Source organism: Erpetoichthys calabaricus, chromosome 7, assembly GCF_900747795.2.
Source record: "Erpetoichthys calabaricus chromosome 7, fErpCal1.3, whole genome shotgun sequence".
Lineage (NCBI taxonomy): Eukaryota > Metazoa > Chordata > Cladistia > Polypteriformes > Polypteridae > Erpetoichthys > Erpetoichthys calabaricus.
In genome coordinates, this window is record NC_041400.2 from 130,348,058 (window position 1) to 130,363,119 (window position 15,062).

The window sequence follows — 15,062 nt, forward strand, 5'->3', positions numbered from 1 at the left end:
TCGAACTGCTCCGCACACAAGCAAACTGCGGTACATTAACCTTTGTTGCCCTTTTAAACTCCGTCTGTACTTGTGTTATCAGGGAAGCACCCAGCTTTCCAGTGCAGAAAGATTAGTTTAAACACCTAATAAATACAAGCTTATAAACTCCGATTCATTTTGATATGACTATTATATTTATGAGTAAAACATGGGTGTGTCTGGTAATGAAGAAGTAAAGGGAATCTCAACAATGATGAGACGGCTTACAAGTGAAAGGTGTGCAGCAGCTTCCAAAATCCTATCCTTCTTAAAGTGTTCTGCCAAATGCATCAATCCATATAGTACCCTCATCATAATACAACAACGCGCATCTGTGTTCTTTCGTTTCGTTTTCGGTTTCAGCAGCAATTTCTAATAAAGGGAATGTGTGAAATTCATGCAGCATTTATCGTACATTTACTCATAAAATTGCTATTTTGATTTTTTTTCGAATAGAGTCACTACTCTAAAAATACGAGGGCTAGTAATATTAATAACAGCAATAATGATAACATGCAAAAAGGAACCTCTATGACCATTACGATGAGTGAAATGTCATATTCTGCATTAATAAAGATGCTTTTTGCTGCATTTTGCTTGTTTTTAGAACAAAGTCACTGCTCCTTCGGATCAACAGAGCCAGATGGGCATGTCATAAGTTTGGCTCCCAGTGGGCGCGTTCGACAGTGCGGAGTCCCTAAGGCAGACTCAGGACAAGCAGGAAGGGTTGATTATCTATGTAATACGAATCGGACCAAAAACACAGTCTCCTAATAACATTCTGGAATTATTTTAAAAAACAGATGTCTTTCGAACAATTCTTAAGCCGCTATGTTAGGAAAAAAATGGCAGAAATTGTTATAGTCTTATCTTCCAGTAAAACAACTATTGGAACATGACTTGTCAATTTGCAAAATATTTTAACAGTTTATTTCCAAGGGGTTGTTTCAGTAGAAATAATAATGATGAAATGCAAAAGAGGGACATTTATGAGCATTGCGATGAGTAAAACGGCTTGTTCGGTGTTACTAGACCTCTTGTTTGCTGCACGGTAAATTCTGTTTGTCGACATTAGTAATCCATCGATCCATTTCTGTATCAGTTTATCCACAGTAACGTTGCATGCCCTGTCCCAGTAAGCATCGGGTGCAAGGTATTATTTTGTGTAATTTTATTTTTCGACACTAAGGATCGGAATAAGACATCGCATCTCATTCGCCACAGCTATTCGAGCTCATCAGTACTTGCAGCTGCAGGGTGGAGGCTTTGGGCTTCCGAGATATATACTGTACAATACTTGGCTTTCAGTGCCAGGTGTTTCACTTAACTTTATTCACTGTGTGTAATGTTACTACAAATGGCAAGGAGATGTCACCGGAAAGAGATGTGTCAATGAAGGAGCCAGGGGTTCAAGTCCTGGTACTCCCTGCGGGGTGTTTGCGTGTCTCCTCGTGTTCGCGTGGATTTCATGCAGGTGCTCCCATGCAGGTTAAGTAGATGATTGGTGCCAAGTTGGCCAGTGCGTGTGTGTGTGTGAGTGTTCAGCTTTTGATGGACTGGTACCCCGGAGCTGGTCCAGGGATTGTTGCCGCCTGCGCGCAAAGTTTGTTGGGAAAGGCTCCAGATTCCACGTGACATTAGAAAATAAATGGGCGTGTTTGTAAACATCGAAACTGCTGATTCATCTTACCCATAGACATATATAGATAGATGCCGCATTCATTGTGTTGCCCAGTCGATACGATATGTCAGCGCGTACGCCATATTGCGAGTGGCAAAAGTGCCATTTAAACTAATATAGGTAAACGTGGAAACAGGGTTTTCTGATGAAAAACAATAACGTTTAAAACAGTATCGTTTACATACAACAGATTTTGGCGATGCAATTATTTATATCCATGTATACACTAATAATGACAATTATTAAATAATACTAATTATTATTATTAAATAATTCCTCCCATATAAGTAACATTTCTCGGACTGCCTTCTTCCATCTCCGAAACATTTCTAGACTTCGCCCTGTTCTTACGCAACACAGCACTGAAGTATTGGTTAATGCCCTAGACACCTCACCTATAGATTACTGTAATGCTATTCTATCTGGCATCCCACAAAAACTTATCCATCGCTTACAACTTCTTCAAAATTCTGCTGCCAGGATAATAACCTGCTGTTCTAAATCCACTGAACATATCACACCTATTCTCTCTCAACTTCACTGGCTCCCTGTTAACTACAGAATACAATACAAAATACTGCTCTTAACATTTAAAGCTCTCCACAACCTCAGTGATCTCCAACAGACTTACACTCCTCTTGCTCACTCAGATCCTCATCTGCAGCTCTACTTTCTGTACCGCACATCAAACTCTGTTCTATGGGAGCTTGAGTGTCTCTCATAGTGCTCCTCGACTCTGGAATTCTCTTCCCTCTCATATACGTCAGCTCGATTCAATAACACATTTTGAAACTACCCTCAAAACTTATCTTTTCAAACTGGCATACCAATTGTGAATTTTGCACTGTTGCTACCAGTTATCTTTGTTTGTCTTTCTTTTAACAGTGAAATGATACACTCAATGACAAAAATAAACAATTTTATTGTATACAAATTGGCTTAATAATTTCTGAAAACATTTCACTCATTCCTCTCTCAATCTCTAACTCTCTCACACACACGCGTACACACACACAATGTGGTTTAAATATATACAGGATAGGATCTAAAATCCATGAAACAGAACTGTCTTACATAGCTTTTTCCGTGTGTTGCCACTCTGTAATTTGAGAGTATTCAGTCTTGCAATATGGTGCAGTCTTAGTTTGTGGAAGACAGACACAACTAAAAACATGAGCATAAAATTATGGTTGTCAATTTCAAACTGTGTTTCCTCAAAGTGCTCCTTGAGAAAAAACACATCATCTGAGCCAATCTCAGCCCGAACAAACTGATTGATCAAAGATTCACTGACAGCTTGCCCTAATGTCGACTGTCGGATAAAATGCTCAGCTACTTTGACCACCTTGACTGTACCCTCAGAAGGAATCATCAAACCTCCTTTGTTTTTATTAATGGGAGCAAGTGGTAGCTATGATCATCTGATACAGGTACAGCAAACTGGTACAGCACATGCGTGAGGCATCTTTATCCATTACTTCACTCCACAGCAGTGCCACACGCAATATGGCGGCGACGTTGACATACGATCCTGCTGGTCATGAGGCGTCCAGTAATTCTATGTCTATGCGCCTCATGACCAGCAGGATCGTACGTCAACGTCGCCGCCATATTGCGGGTGGCACTGCTGTGGAGTGAAGTAATGGATAAAGATGCCTCACGCATGTGCTGCTTGGGATTGTACAAATCGCTGTACGCTCCAAACCAGATCACAGGGATTACATTTCATAGGTAAAGCTGAACAATTGTTTTGGCCATTAGAAAATCCCGTTTAATAATCTTAACTTTAGCTACGCCAGGCTAAGATAGTGTAAAGTTATGTTGTCTTAAGTATTAAATTAGAGAAGTAAATGTTCATTATATTAGAATGAGAATAGGAATATACCTACATTTAGATCTGCAATGTTAATTTCTCTGTTACGTTGTAATGTGTTAGAAAGTAGTGTTTATAAAGTTAGGCATTCAAGATCGGGAAGGATTTGTGAGAGAAAGTAAGATTGTTATTGTTTTTTTTTTTGGCCTGACCATGTGCTAGCAGCTGCAGAGAATACAGCTTGTATTAACAACAGAAATCTGTCTCTATCCAGTTCTTTTTGTTCCCAAAAAGGATTCCATCCATCTTAGAAGAGAAAGCGTTGTTACAATAGCAAAGCTATGCATTTATGTGCTCAAGTGAGCCTCCAAACAACGTTTTGGCTAAACGTATTTAGTCACAAACTACTGTATATAGATTGTTGTTAGCTGTTAAAATTTCTCAAACTTTGAAAGTTTCCCAAAGAAATCCACCTCAGGAAGCAGTGGGAGGTAGCCCTTAGACGGGATTTTGAGAAAGCGCCTTTCTTAGCACTCAAGGACACCTTACAATAAAATTAAACATTAGTAAAATTAAAACAAGAGAATGATAAATCAAAAAGCAATAATTAGCAAACAAACAAAGATAACTGGTAGTAACAGTGCAAAATTCACAATTGGTATGCCAGTTTGAAAAGATAAGTTTTGAGGGTAGTTTCAAAATGTGTTATTGAATCGAGCTGACGTACATGAGAGGGAAGAGAATTCTAGAGTTGAGGAGCACTATGAGAGACGCTCGAGCTCCCATAGAACAGAGTTTGATGTGCGGTACAGAAAGTCGAGCTGCAGATGAAGATCTGAGTGAGCGAGAGGAGTGTAAGTCTGTTGGAGATCAGTGAGGTTGTGGAGAGCTTTAAATGTTAAGAGCAGTATTTTGTATTGTATTCAGTAGTTAACAGGGAGCCAGTGAAGTTGAGAGAGAATAGGTGTGATATGTTCAGTGGATTTAGAACAGCAGGTTATTATCCTGGCAGCAGAATTTTGTATACGTTGTAAGCGATGGATAAGTTTTTGTGGGGTGCCAGACAGAATAGCATTACAGTAATCTATACGTGAAGTGTCTTGGGCATTAACCAATACTTCAGTACTGTGTTGTGTAAGAACAGGGCGAAGTCTAGAAATGTTTCGGAGATGGAACAAGGCAGTCCGAGAAATGTTATTTATATGGGAGGAATTATTTAATAATAATATAATAATAATTATTATTATTTAATAATTGCCATTATTAGTGTATAAATGGATATAAATAATTGCATTTAAACGATTCGCCAAAATCTGTTGTATGTAAACTATACTGTTTTAAACGTTATTGTTTTTTCATCAGAAAACCCGGTTTCCACGTTTACCTGTATTAATTTAAATGGCACTTTTGCCACTCGCAATATGGCGGACGCGCTGACGTATTTATCGACTGGGCAACACATTGAATGCGGCGTCTATCTATATATGTCTATGATGAGGCGTCTAGTAATTCTATGTCTATGGTCTTACCTACTTGGCGGCTCTCCCAACAGTTACTGCGCATGCACGCTTTACGTCATGTTTTCTTTAGACGCAAGCACCTTACATACAGTTGCTGTTCACCGGAGTTTCTGCACGAAGGTTGGTTTTGCATGGCTTATCATTAGCGTCGGTTACGGTAAACGTTTCGTTCTGTTAATGGCGTTAATTGAACCATTCTCCAGTGGTGTTGTACGGATCCAGCATGTCATTCAATATGTTTGGGTTTGTTAACCAATTCGTCAATTGCTGATTTATAGTGTTTGTAGACAGGAACAGAGCTGGTAGACGGGCATTCCAATGCATTCGTACTTAACTTAGAATACTAATACACAGTTATTTTCCTGTCTTTAGTAACGGATTGTATATCTGTGTGCCAGTACTTTAGTTGACCCACCTGAAATGAGTAACATCAGTTCTGCGTCACGCATTACAAACAGGCTTTAGTTGATAATAGCTTGTCATTTTAAAATCATTATAAGCCATGATAGACAATATGAGCATAATTCAGGGCCTTTTGAGCAATACGGCAGAGTAATTGTCGTCTATTTAATATTTCCATATAAACAAATTAAGCGAATTTTTAGTTCATGAAAGAGACCTGAACAATGGCAGACGCCCACAAGTGCTTTTGTGGCTTTTTAATGCCATGTTTACCATGTAGAATACAAGTTTGTAGCAGACACATCTGAGATGCCCATGTATATAATGAAGTGGCCACTTTCTTTCTCTGGGATCACACACATCAAGGTTTAATAGATCTCCGAGACAAACCAGAATATACCTGTAAAATCACAAACTGACACTTGCTCCTGATTTTACTGCTAGTAGACACCAAGTTTGTACTTTGGCAATTATTGTAGATTTTGTAGCTGTATAAATGTTAAATATTTTCATGTTGATGGGCTTGGAATGTGATAATTGCTGAAAGGTTGGAAAGAGTGCTGAATAGTTATTGCTGTGTATTGTGATAATTGTGATGCTGAGAAAGACACGACTGAAATGGTCAAAAAGTATCCTCTTTAATAAAATCCCTGTGTGCGTCCAGGTGTCCGTGTGTCTTCTGGTGAAGTGCGCATGCGCGGGGCAGGTGCGATGAGCGATATTATTGTCAGAGAAAGTTAGAGGCGTTTTACGGAAATACAAACCAGTATTACTGCGAGAGGAAATTAAAGGTACACAATACAGTGACGCATATTACAGCCACACACAAGCCAGTATTACTGTCAGGAGATTAAAGGCATATTACCGACGCGCACGCCTGTATTACCACCAGAGAAAATTAAAGGTATATTGCGGACGTACAAGCCAGCGGACGTACAAGACAGTATTACTGTCACAGAAAATTAAAGACACACAATACATGGCGGCAGCCCACGAAGAACGGTCAGCTCAGCAAGTAAACATCAGCAAAAGAAAGGCTGAAAGAAAGAAAAATACGACCAACAAAAAGAATGAGATCAAAGTCCCTTGCCATTTAATATAGACTGTTCCTACTAATGTTTATGTACTACTGTTCTAGCGCCCGTTATTGTAACGGGCTAAATGACTAGTATTTAAATAGATATGCTGCACTTGAAACTGCTAAATGCAGATTACAACATCACACATTATACAACATTGATGTATAAAAAACATCTAAAACAATAGTTTACTAAGTAATAGTGCTTGAATTTTTTTCTTTAAATGAAGACACCAAGTTTATTAGTTGTCTTCTGTTCTGTATGTTCATGGTGTGCTGTTTCACATTAATAATTTGGTCAAAGGCACCATAAAATATTAGCAGCAGTATTTTAATAAGGTATTTTAGACTGCTAATATGTTACCTCTTGATATATATGGTCTTTTGTTTGTCAGTCTTGGCCGTAGATGTCATAATATTTCTGATTGCATTTTTTTTTAATGTCTCGTATTCAGTTGTTTTGCATTTCTTTTACATGTTACACTATAAAGAACACACATACCTCAGGTACACAGTCACAGCAAGGGTAGTCTGCAGAGCATTAACAGACAAAGGTGGGTTGTGGATATTCTCATGACCCTGTCCTGAGACACTCTCGGAGAGAAATGACACACAGCTTCTGAGGGCTGAGTAATTCACAGGCCAACATCAACCAATGAATGACTGTTTTCTCTGCGAACATTATTATCATTCATATAATACTTTTATTTTTGTAGCACATTTAATGCAGTCAGAGTGGTACATAAAAATCATGTATAGATTGATTGATAGTTGGATAAACATGGTGTCATAGTGTGTAGGGTTGGTGCCTCATGGATCCAGTGTCCTAGTGTTTAATCCCATTCCTAAAAGTTATTTGCAGAGATTGCACATTCACTTTACATGTTATTTTAGACAGATAGATATTACTTTGTGTATTCCAGTGTTACAGAAGCTCAAGACATATAGAAATGTAACAAACAAGAACAAGCCCCCAAACTAACCTGAGAATTACAAAAACAGAAAGAAAAAACACAAAAACTTCTGACTTGCTAAAGATGTGAGAGGCAGTCATAGTAAGGCATTGTATGGGCTTATTATTGTATTTATAAAGAAGTCCCAGCAGCATTTATTTACACACTTTGAATAAAAGTAGTTAATGATGGTGTGTCACAAAGAGATCATATGCAACATTGCTCCTAATGGCACTTAGTTTTGTTTTCATTCTTTATTTCACTACCACCTTCAGGGAGTCCCATAAATGAGCCTGCTTTCTTCATTAGCTTGTTGATTGGTAGACCTGTCTTAATGTTATTTTGCCAGCCTAGCATACTGCAGTGGAAAAAAATCTCTCTGGCCATCCTGGAGCTGTAAAATCTGTGAAGGATGTCACTACCCACACAGTCTACTGAGATAAAACAGCGTGTACTGTCCTTTGTTATATAGATCCTCTGTGTTACTTGACCAGTCCAGCCTGTCATTGATGTGGACTACCAAGCATTTGCAGTACTACATCACCTCCATGTCCTCTCTCGGAATAGTGACCAGGCTTAGAGGCTCTTCATTGTGATGAAATTCAATATACCGTTACTTGTTTTTGTTGATGGTAAGTTGCAAAGAATTCTTTTTACACAGAGAAACAAAATTCTCTATCTGATTTCTATACTCTGTCACGTCTCTCTCAATATAACCTACTAGTGTAGAATCATCAGAGAATTTCTCAGTGACATTACCTGGGTGTTGTATTTATAGTCCAAGGTGTGCAGTGTGATCAGAATAGGTGAAAGGTGAGTTCCTTGTGGTGTTCCAGTGTTGCATCCATATCTGTGATACAGTCTTTGAGTCTCACAAACTGCTGTCTGTCCAACAGATAGCCAATTAACCAGGGCACTATAGGCTCATCCTCCTGCATATCCCTGCACTTACCCCTTAATAAGGATTGCGGGATGGTACTGAAAGTACTGGAGAGATCGTAAAACATAATTCTTTCAGTACTACCAGCTTTGCGCATATGGAAGTGAGCCTTGTGGAGCAAACATAATTGTGTCTTCCTCTCCAGTCTTTGCTCTATTGGCAAACTGCAGTGTGTCCAAGTTGTCTTTCATAAGAACACTCACAGAGGTATAGGACAGTCTGTGGCTTAGTAAGTCAGTTTTTTTTTGTTTTTTTTTTGACTGGGCCTCTTTTTGGAATGTAGCCTGTGCCTTCTCTGATTAAAATGGTTAATCACCAAGTGACATTTCATAGTCGTCTTCCTGTGGTACCAGCTAACAAAAAACTATAACTCAAGGACTGGCAACCATAAGGGACAGAACTTTGCACAAATGGTCAACCTTAAAGGATGGGTTTATGTATACCAAAGAAACCAACGGCTAGGTGCCCACACCTGCCTTTAAAACACCATAGCACACTATAACTCCTTGCTTCCTCCATTAGGCTCACTGCTGTGCCTGGATGTAAGTTGACCTCTCTATATCAGGCACCCCATAGCCTAGGACATGGCCATAACAAAGGCAAGAGCAATCCCATCTACTCCAAAGGGTGACCTGTGCTGGACTGGAAAAATCAAAGATCTTAAAAGGAGATGGACTAGGGGTGCTGTTATTCCAAACCTTTTTAAAGTAGCAAGTGCCTGAGCAGAAGAATACCAAACATAAGGTCACCTGTTTGTCTTGCTGAAAACGGTAGCTGACTGATCACCAGCTGACCCAACAGACATGATTTTGCTAGCTACAAGAGGGCTGACATAGTGTGTTTGAATCTCAGAACTTCAATATTACCCACAATCGGAAGGTGTGACCAAAGCAAAGAATAAAACAAGCTCCTAAATCAAAGAAAGGAAAGTATGCTGAAGATCCTTCCACATGTCTGGAGAAAGCCAACGAGGAAAGGAACACTGCTTACACCAGAACTACTGAACACCAACTCTGATTCTAAGAACTATTATTTGTAACTTAGTAGTTAGGACATAGTCAGTTAATATATTATAGTATTGGCTTAACTGTAAGTAAAAGGTAATAAATAACCGTGCAAAGGACAAGTTCTGGCTGTTACTACATTTCTTCATAAATCCAGTAAGAAAGTGCAGAGTACCAACTCATTTGATTTGCCATTCCCCTTTGTGGTTGTCCTGTTAACTGTATTAAATAACTGGCAGCATTGCCAAAGGGAAGACTGATAATTAACTGAGTGATCAATTCAACCCATCTTCTTACATTATTTTGTCACCCCTGGGGATGAGCAATTTAAAAACTACATATCTCTTTTAACTACATAGACCAGGCTCAGCCTTTTGAAGGTCTTCATGATACGATTTGTGAAGGCCTCTGGGGGGAAAAAAATCAGGATGTTTTCTATAGCAGTTGCAATTTTTTGAGCCTTAGTGACAAATTAAACAGGTAGAAGAGGATACCACAAGCTGGTCAACATAGCCCTTACAAACTCAAGGACTAACTTCATCAAGTCCCATAGCTTTTCCTGTGTGTAGCCTCCTCAGGTATCTCCTCAATTGGTCATAGGTTTTGGACAGCCCAAACTAAAGGAACAGGCTGTTGCATCTGTCTCAATGCTTCAGGTGCTCTACTTCAAGTCTCGTTCTTGCTTTAATGTTGACCTTTTCTATGTTCTTTCAGTGTCTGCACTTCAGTGACTCCTCATATTCCAGGTTGTAATTTATTTAATTTTTTTTTTGTGTTTTAAGTGCAGTGAACAATGAAGAAGTTCAGTATTTGGATGTTCCTGCCCCTGGCATTTTCAGTATTTACTGTTGCTGGTCTGTGGATTATGTAAGTGATGGTTAGACATTTCTGATCTACCTTTGTAAGTTGTTTTGGGTATGCTATTAAGAGTTACATTGTATACAGGGGTGCTGAGTTCTCAAAATGAAGTTACTGGAAAGACAGTTGTAATGCTACAAAGACTGTGATCTTGATAGTGTATAAGGATAACATATTTACAAAATAACACATAGTAAAAGTTAGTTCCACAATGAGAAGACAGAAAAGAAGGCTAGAGGCACAGCATGTTTTCTCATCAGGTTTGGGATTCCTCTATACCAGAGATTCCCAAACTTGGTCCTGGGGACCCATGATGGCTGCAGGTTTTTGTTCCAGCCAGCTTCTTCTTTTAATTGGACTCCTGGGCTAATTAATTGAACTGTTCTTTCCCAGATTCTTTGTTTTGGGAACAATACAGAAATTAGAAAACTAAGTTTGGTAGAAAAATATATATATATGTATGAAAATATACTAAGCAGTTTTATGGGAATAATGTATTTTTTGACAATATTTTCATCTTGATTTTCATTCTACTTTTCGTTTAATTAATTCATTATTTACTAATCAGTGGGTCTGACGCTAAAGTAGTTGCAGCCTTTCTTGTTTCAGTGTTGTCTGCCTGGATGTCTGCTTTGCTCATTTTTAATTGTCATTATTAAGATAGATAGATAGATACTTTATTAATCCCAAGGGGAAATTCACAAAAGATGAATGATGCGATGAAGGGAGAAAACTACACAGAGAAAGGGCAAATATAATGAAATCAACAAAAGAGAGTTAAGCATTTAAAATTATAGCAAAAATAAAAATATTTCTTAATGTCTTATAAATGTAAAAATCACACTGTTGTATATTTCTGAATGTAGAATAAGAGAAGAGAAAAAAACTACCAACTAATTAAATGAAATCAATGTTATCAGTTATTGTAACTGGTTATGAATCTGGTTGAAACAAAAACCTGAAGCCACAGTGGGCCCCCAGGATTAACTCTGAGAACCCCTTCTATGTACAGCTAAAACAGAAACATTATGTCTCTAAACTTTGTTTTCTCAGAGTTTGAATAACCTCTATATTTATAGATGCATTCATATGAAATGTGAAAAACACCTACCTTCCTTTTATGTCAATGTATTTGTCCAAGAGCACAAAACTAGTTACTTCTTAGTGTAACAATTTTGTTAACATTTGATACATTTAGTCTATAAAGAAATGTCAGGGAGAAAAGAATATTTTTTAAATATCTTGAATAGAGATTGCTGTACAAATTGTGAAGCTCCCATTTAAAATCATAGGCAAGTTTACAAACTGACTTAAATTCTAAAAAAACATACTGTGCGATATTAATTACTGATTAGTTTACTGTTTCAAATTTGCCTTTTGCAACTTGTATATTTTGCATGTTTTCCTCTTTTACTCCCAATACAAGCTAGTGAAACACCAGCTGAGTTGTGTGCATTTAGCAGAAAACTCATTACCACTTCAGCCGGTTGCACAAACTTTTGTAAAATCAGCACAGTTCTCCTGCTGCCTGAAGTTGTACCAGATAGCTTTAGATAGATAGATAGATACTTTCTTAATCCCCAAGGGAAATTCACATACTCCAACAGCAGCATACTGATAAAAACAACATTAATTAAAGAGCAATAAAAAAACGCAGTGCAAGTTAAAAAAAAAAAATGCAAGGTGGAGAGTGCAAGGCAGGTATAATAGACAATAATCTTGTGTAGTGTTAACGTTTACCCTCCCAGGTGGAATTGAAGAGTCACATAGAGTTGGGGAGGAACAATCTCCTCAGTCTGTCAGTGGAGCAGGACAGTGACAGAAGTCTGTTGTTGAAGGTGCTCCACTGTCTGGAGATAATACTGTTCAGTGGATGCAGGGGATTCTCCATGATTGACAGGAGCCTGCTCAGCGCCCGTCGCTCTGCCACGGATGTCCAGCTCTGTGCCTACAATAGAGCCTGCCTTCCTCACCAGTTTGTCCAGGCGTGAGGTATCCTTCTTCTTTATGCTGCCTCCCCAGCACACCACCGCGTAGAAGAGGGCGCTCGCCACAACCATCTGATAGAACATCTGCAGCATCTTATTGCAGGTGTTGAAGGACGCCAGCCTTCTAAGGAAGTATAGTTGGCTCTGTCCTGTCTTGCACAGAGCATCAGTATTGGCAGTCCAGTCCAATTTATCATCCAGCTGCACTCCCAGGTATTTATAGGTCTGTATCCTCTACACACAGTCACCTCTGATAATCATGGGGTCCATGAGGGGCCTGGGCCTCCTAAAATCCACCACCAGCTCCTTAGTTTTGCTGGTGTTCAGGTGTAGGTGGTTTGAGTCGCACCATTTAACAAAGTCCTTGATTAGATTCCTATACTCCTCCTCCTGCCCACTCCTGATGTAGCCCACGATAGCAGTGTCATCAGCGAACTTTTGCACGTGGCAGGACTCCGAGTTGTACTGGAAGTCCGATGTATAGGCTGAACAGGACCGAAGAAAGCACAGTCCCCTAAAAGTAAAATATGCAAGTAAGAAAAGAAAGTTACTTAACTCTCCTAGAAATTAATGGATTGTTAAAGGAATTCTATATTTACTTTACACTAGAAACAACCCCAACGCTGAATTATCTGACATTTTTAATGATTTCCATATTTCCCTGTTCTTTCTAAATTATCAACATTCTAGCGCAATGACCTGGGGCCTCATGTATAACGCCGTGTGTAGAACTCACACTATAACATGGCGTAAGCACAAAAGCGGAAATGTGCGTACGCACAGAAAAATCCAGATGCAAGAATCTGTACGTATGCAAACTTCCACGTTCTTCTGCTACATAAATCCCAATCAGCGTGAAAAGTAACGCACGTGCACATGCCTTCTGTCCCGCCCCAACTCCTCCCAGAATTACACCTCTTTGAATATGCAAATCAACATAAATAGCCTTCTGTGAAAAGACAATGGGAAAAGCACGGGGGAAAACATAAGAATTTCAGCGAATACCAAGTGGAGGCAAAGGAAAAATGTACTATTTGTTGGTTTAAACAGTGGTATAATCAACAAAAGGAAGTTGATCGAGTGACAGAGTGTCGGAGAAACTCGAAAGCTCAAGTTCATAAAGTCGCACAGTGCCGAAATAAAAAAGAAGTCACATATCAAAGTCGCCATGAAAAGGTGAGTCGTAGCCCACCATCTGAGTGTCATATAAAAGCTTATTAGGGTACAGACGAAAAAAATAGGCACACAGTGGGGGGAAAAAAGCATGAAATGTCAACTTTAATCTCGAAATTTCCACTTTAATCATGTAGTTTATTTTGCCATTAAAGTAGAACATCATAAACTTTATCTTAAAATCATTTAATTTACTAGTTTCTCAAATCCCATTTTAACTAAAGTAGGACGTTAAATGCTTTGTTCTGTATTTGATCTTCTATGTGCTCTGTGTGTGAATCACTACCTGCTTCTTAAACGGGCTTTCTCTTTCTCCGACAGGACACATAATCCATTACATTCGTGATATTACAGCTCTCTGAATAATTAAAATACTGAGATGTATATGTGATATCTTTTTCATGATGATAGGAATGAAAGCATGTCATTAAACATGGGAACACAGTGGTGCAGTGCTTGTTCATGTCTCACGCAGGAGGCTTGCTGCGCCATGCGCGACCTTCGATGAAATAATTTATTACAGAAGTACTGTCTCTTTCAAACGTACTAACCAATTCCTGTCCTTACTTTTCTTTCTCCAAATACCCAATCGCCACACAATCATCTCTGTAATAGACGTGCAGCCATTTGTAAGCTTGTAAGTCTTGCCAACTACACTAAGTGTATTGCCATGGACTCGCACCATGAGCTAAAGCAACAACATTTGGATTACAACTGCCCTCAGAAGCAATTGCATACCTGTCTGAGCTTAATAGGAGAACTGCCAGCCTTGGACGAGCAGTGAGCAGTTAGTGCTTCTGAACACTGTGAGCAGGGTGCTTACAGGTGACGTTAGCTGCGCTCTCTCTCTTATTCAAACCCCAAGGTCCTTGCCCAGCATCAACACTCCACCCTCTACCCCTCCAAAGTGGAGATCATGCCAACTATACTAAGTGTATTTCAATGGGTTTGCACTACAGTAACTGCCAATGGCCAACTGCGAACCCAATATGTCTGGATTATGAACCCCTCAGAAGCACTCTCTTACTAGCCTGAGATAATTGGGGAACACTTCTGAACACTGGCAAAGGGATGTTTCTTGATGAAGTCAGCTGATCTGTTTCTTAGCCCCCATCATCCTGCACAGCACCACGCTAAACTCTTTAATCATAAATTCAGTTTACAGTTAGAATTTATTTTACCCAGAAATATAGAACCATGTTTCTCAAGAATTTCTTCGGCTGATAAATTCCTTTTCCACAAATTTATTTTTCAAGTGCAAATTGCTACACTATGCAATCTTGGTTAATGCAACATTACTTTTATTTTGAGTCTATTTGAGGTAACCATTGGCATTTTTGTTCTTATTTATTTTTCATCTAACATTTATTTTGTATTGCTACATTATTTCAATTATTTAAGTTCTCTCAGAATGCATAAGCTTCTTGCCACTATGTCAAACAGCTGTTGCCCATAAAACTATTGCATAAAAATGTTAGTGCATTATAGTTATATAGGTTAATGTATTGTTTAATTACACATTATTAAAACATACATATATATTGATTGTAGTTCTAATAAAATCCAATTTTGCAATTAAACCTTTTAAAATATATAAATATTCTCAAGTTTTATCGAGACAAAACAAGAAG

General features: G+C 38.7%; 1 protein-coding gene across 2 annotated transcripts in view; it reads left to right on the forward strand.

The window, feature by feature from the left end:
• The first annotated feature begins 5,078 nt into the window (after nucleotides 1-5,078).
• tmem150c (transmembrane protein 150C) overlaps nucleotides 5,079-15,062 on the forward strand; it is a 54,560-nt gene continuing 44,576 nt past the window's right edge. The window contains exons 1-3 of one of the 2 annotated variants that reach the window (XM_028805381.2): nucleotides 5,079-5,155; nucleotides 7,941-8,100; nucleotides 10,195-10,279. In XM_028805381.2, the coding sequence (XP_028661214.1) occupies nucleotides 10,206-10,279 (74 nt within the window). In that variant the 5' untranslated portion in view covers nucleotides 5,079-5,155; nucleotides 7,941-8,100; nucleotides 10,195-10,205. The remainder of the gene's footprint in view (nucleotides 5,156-7,940; nucleotides 8,101-10,194; nucleotides 10,280-15,062) is intronic. The other variant, XM_028805382.2, reaches the window with a different exon arrangement.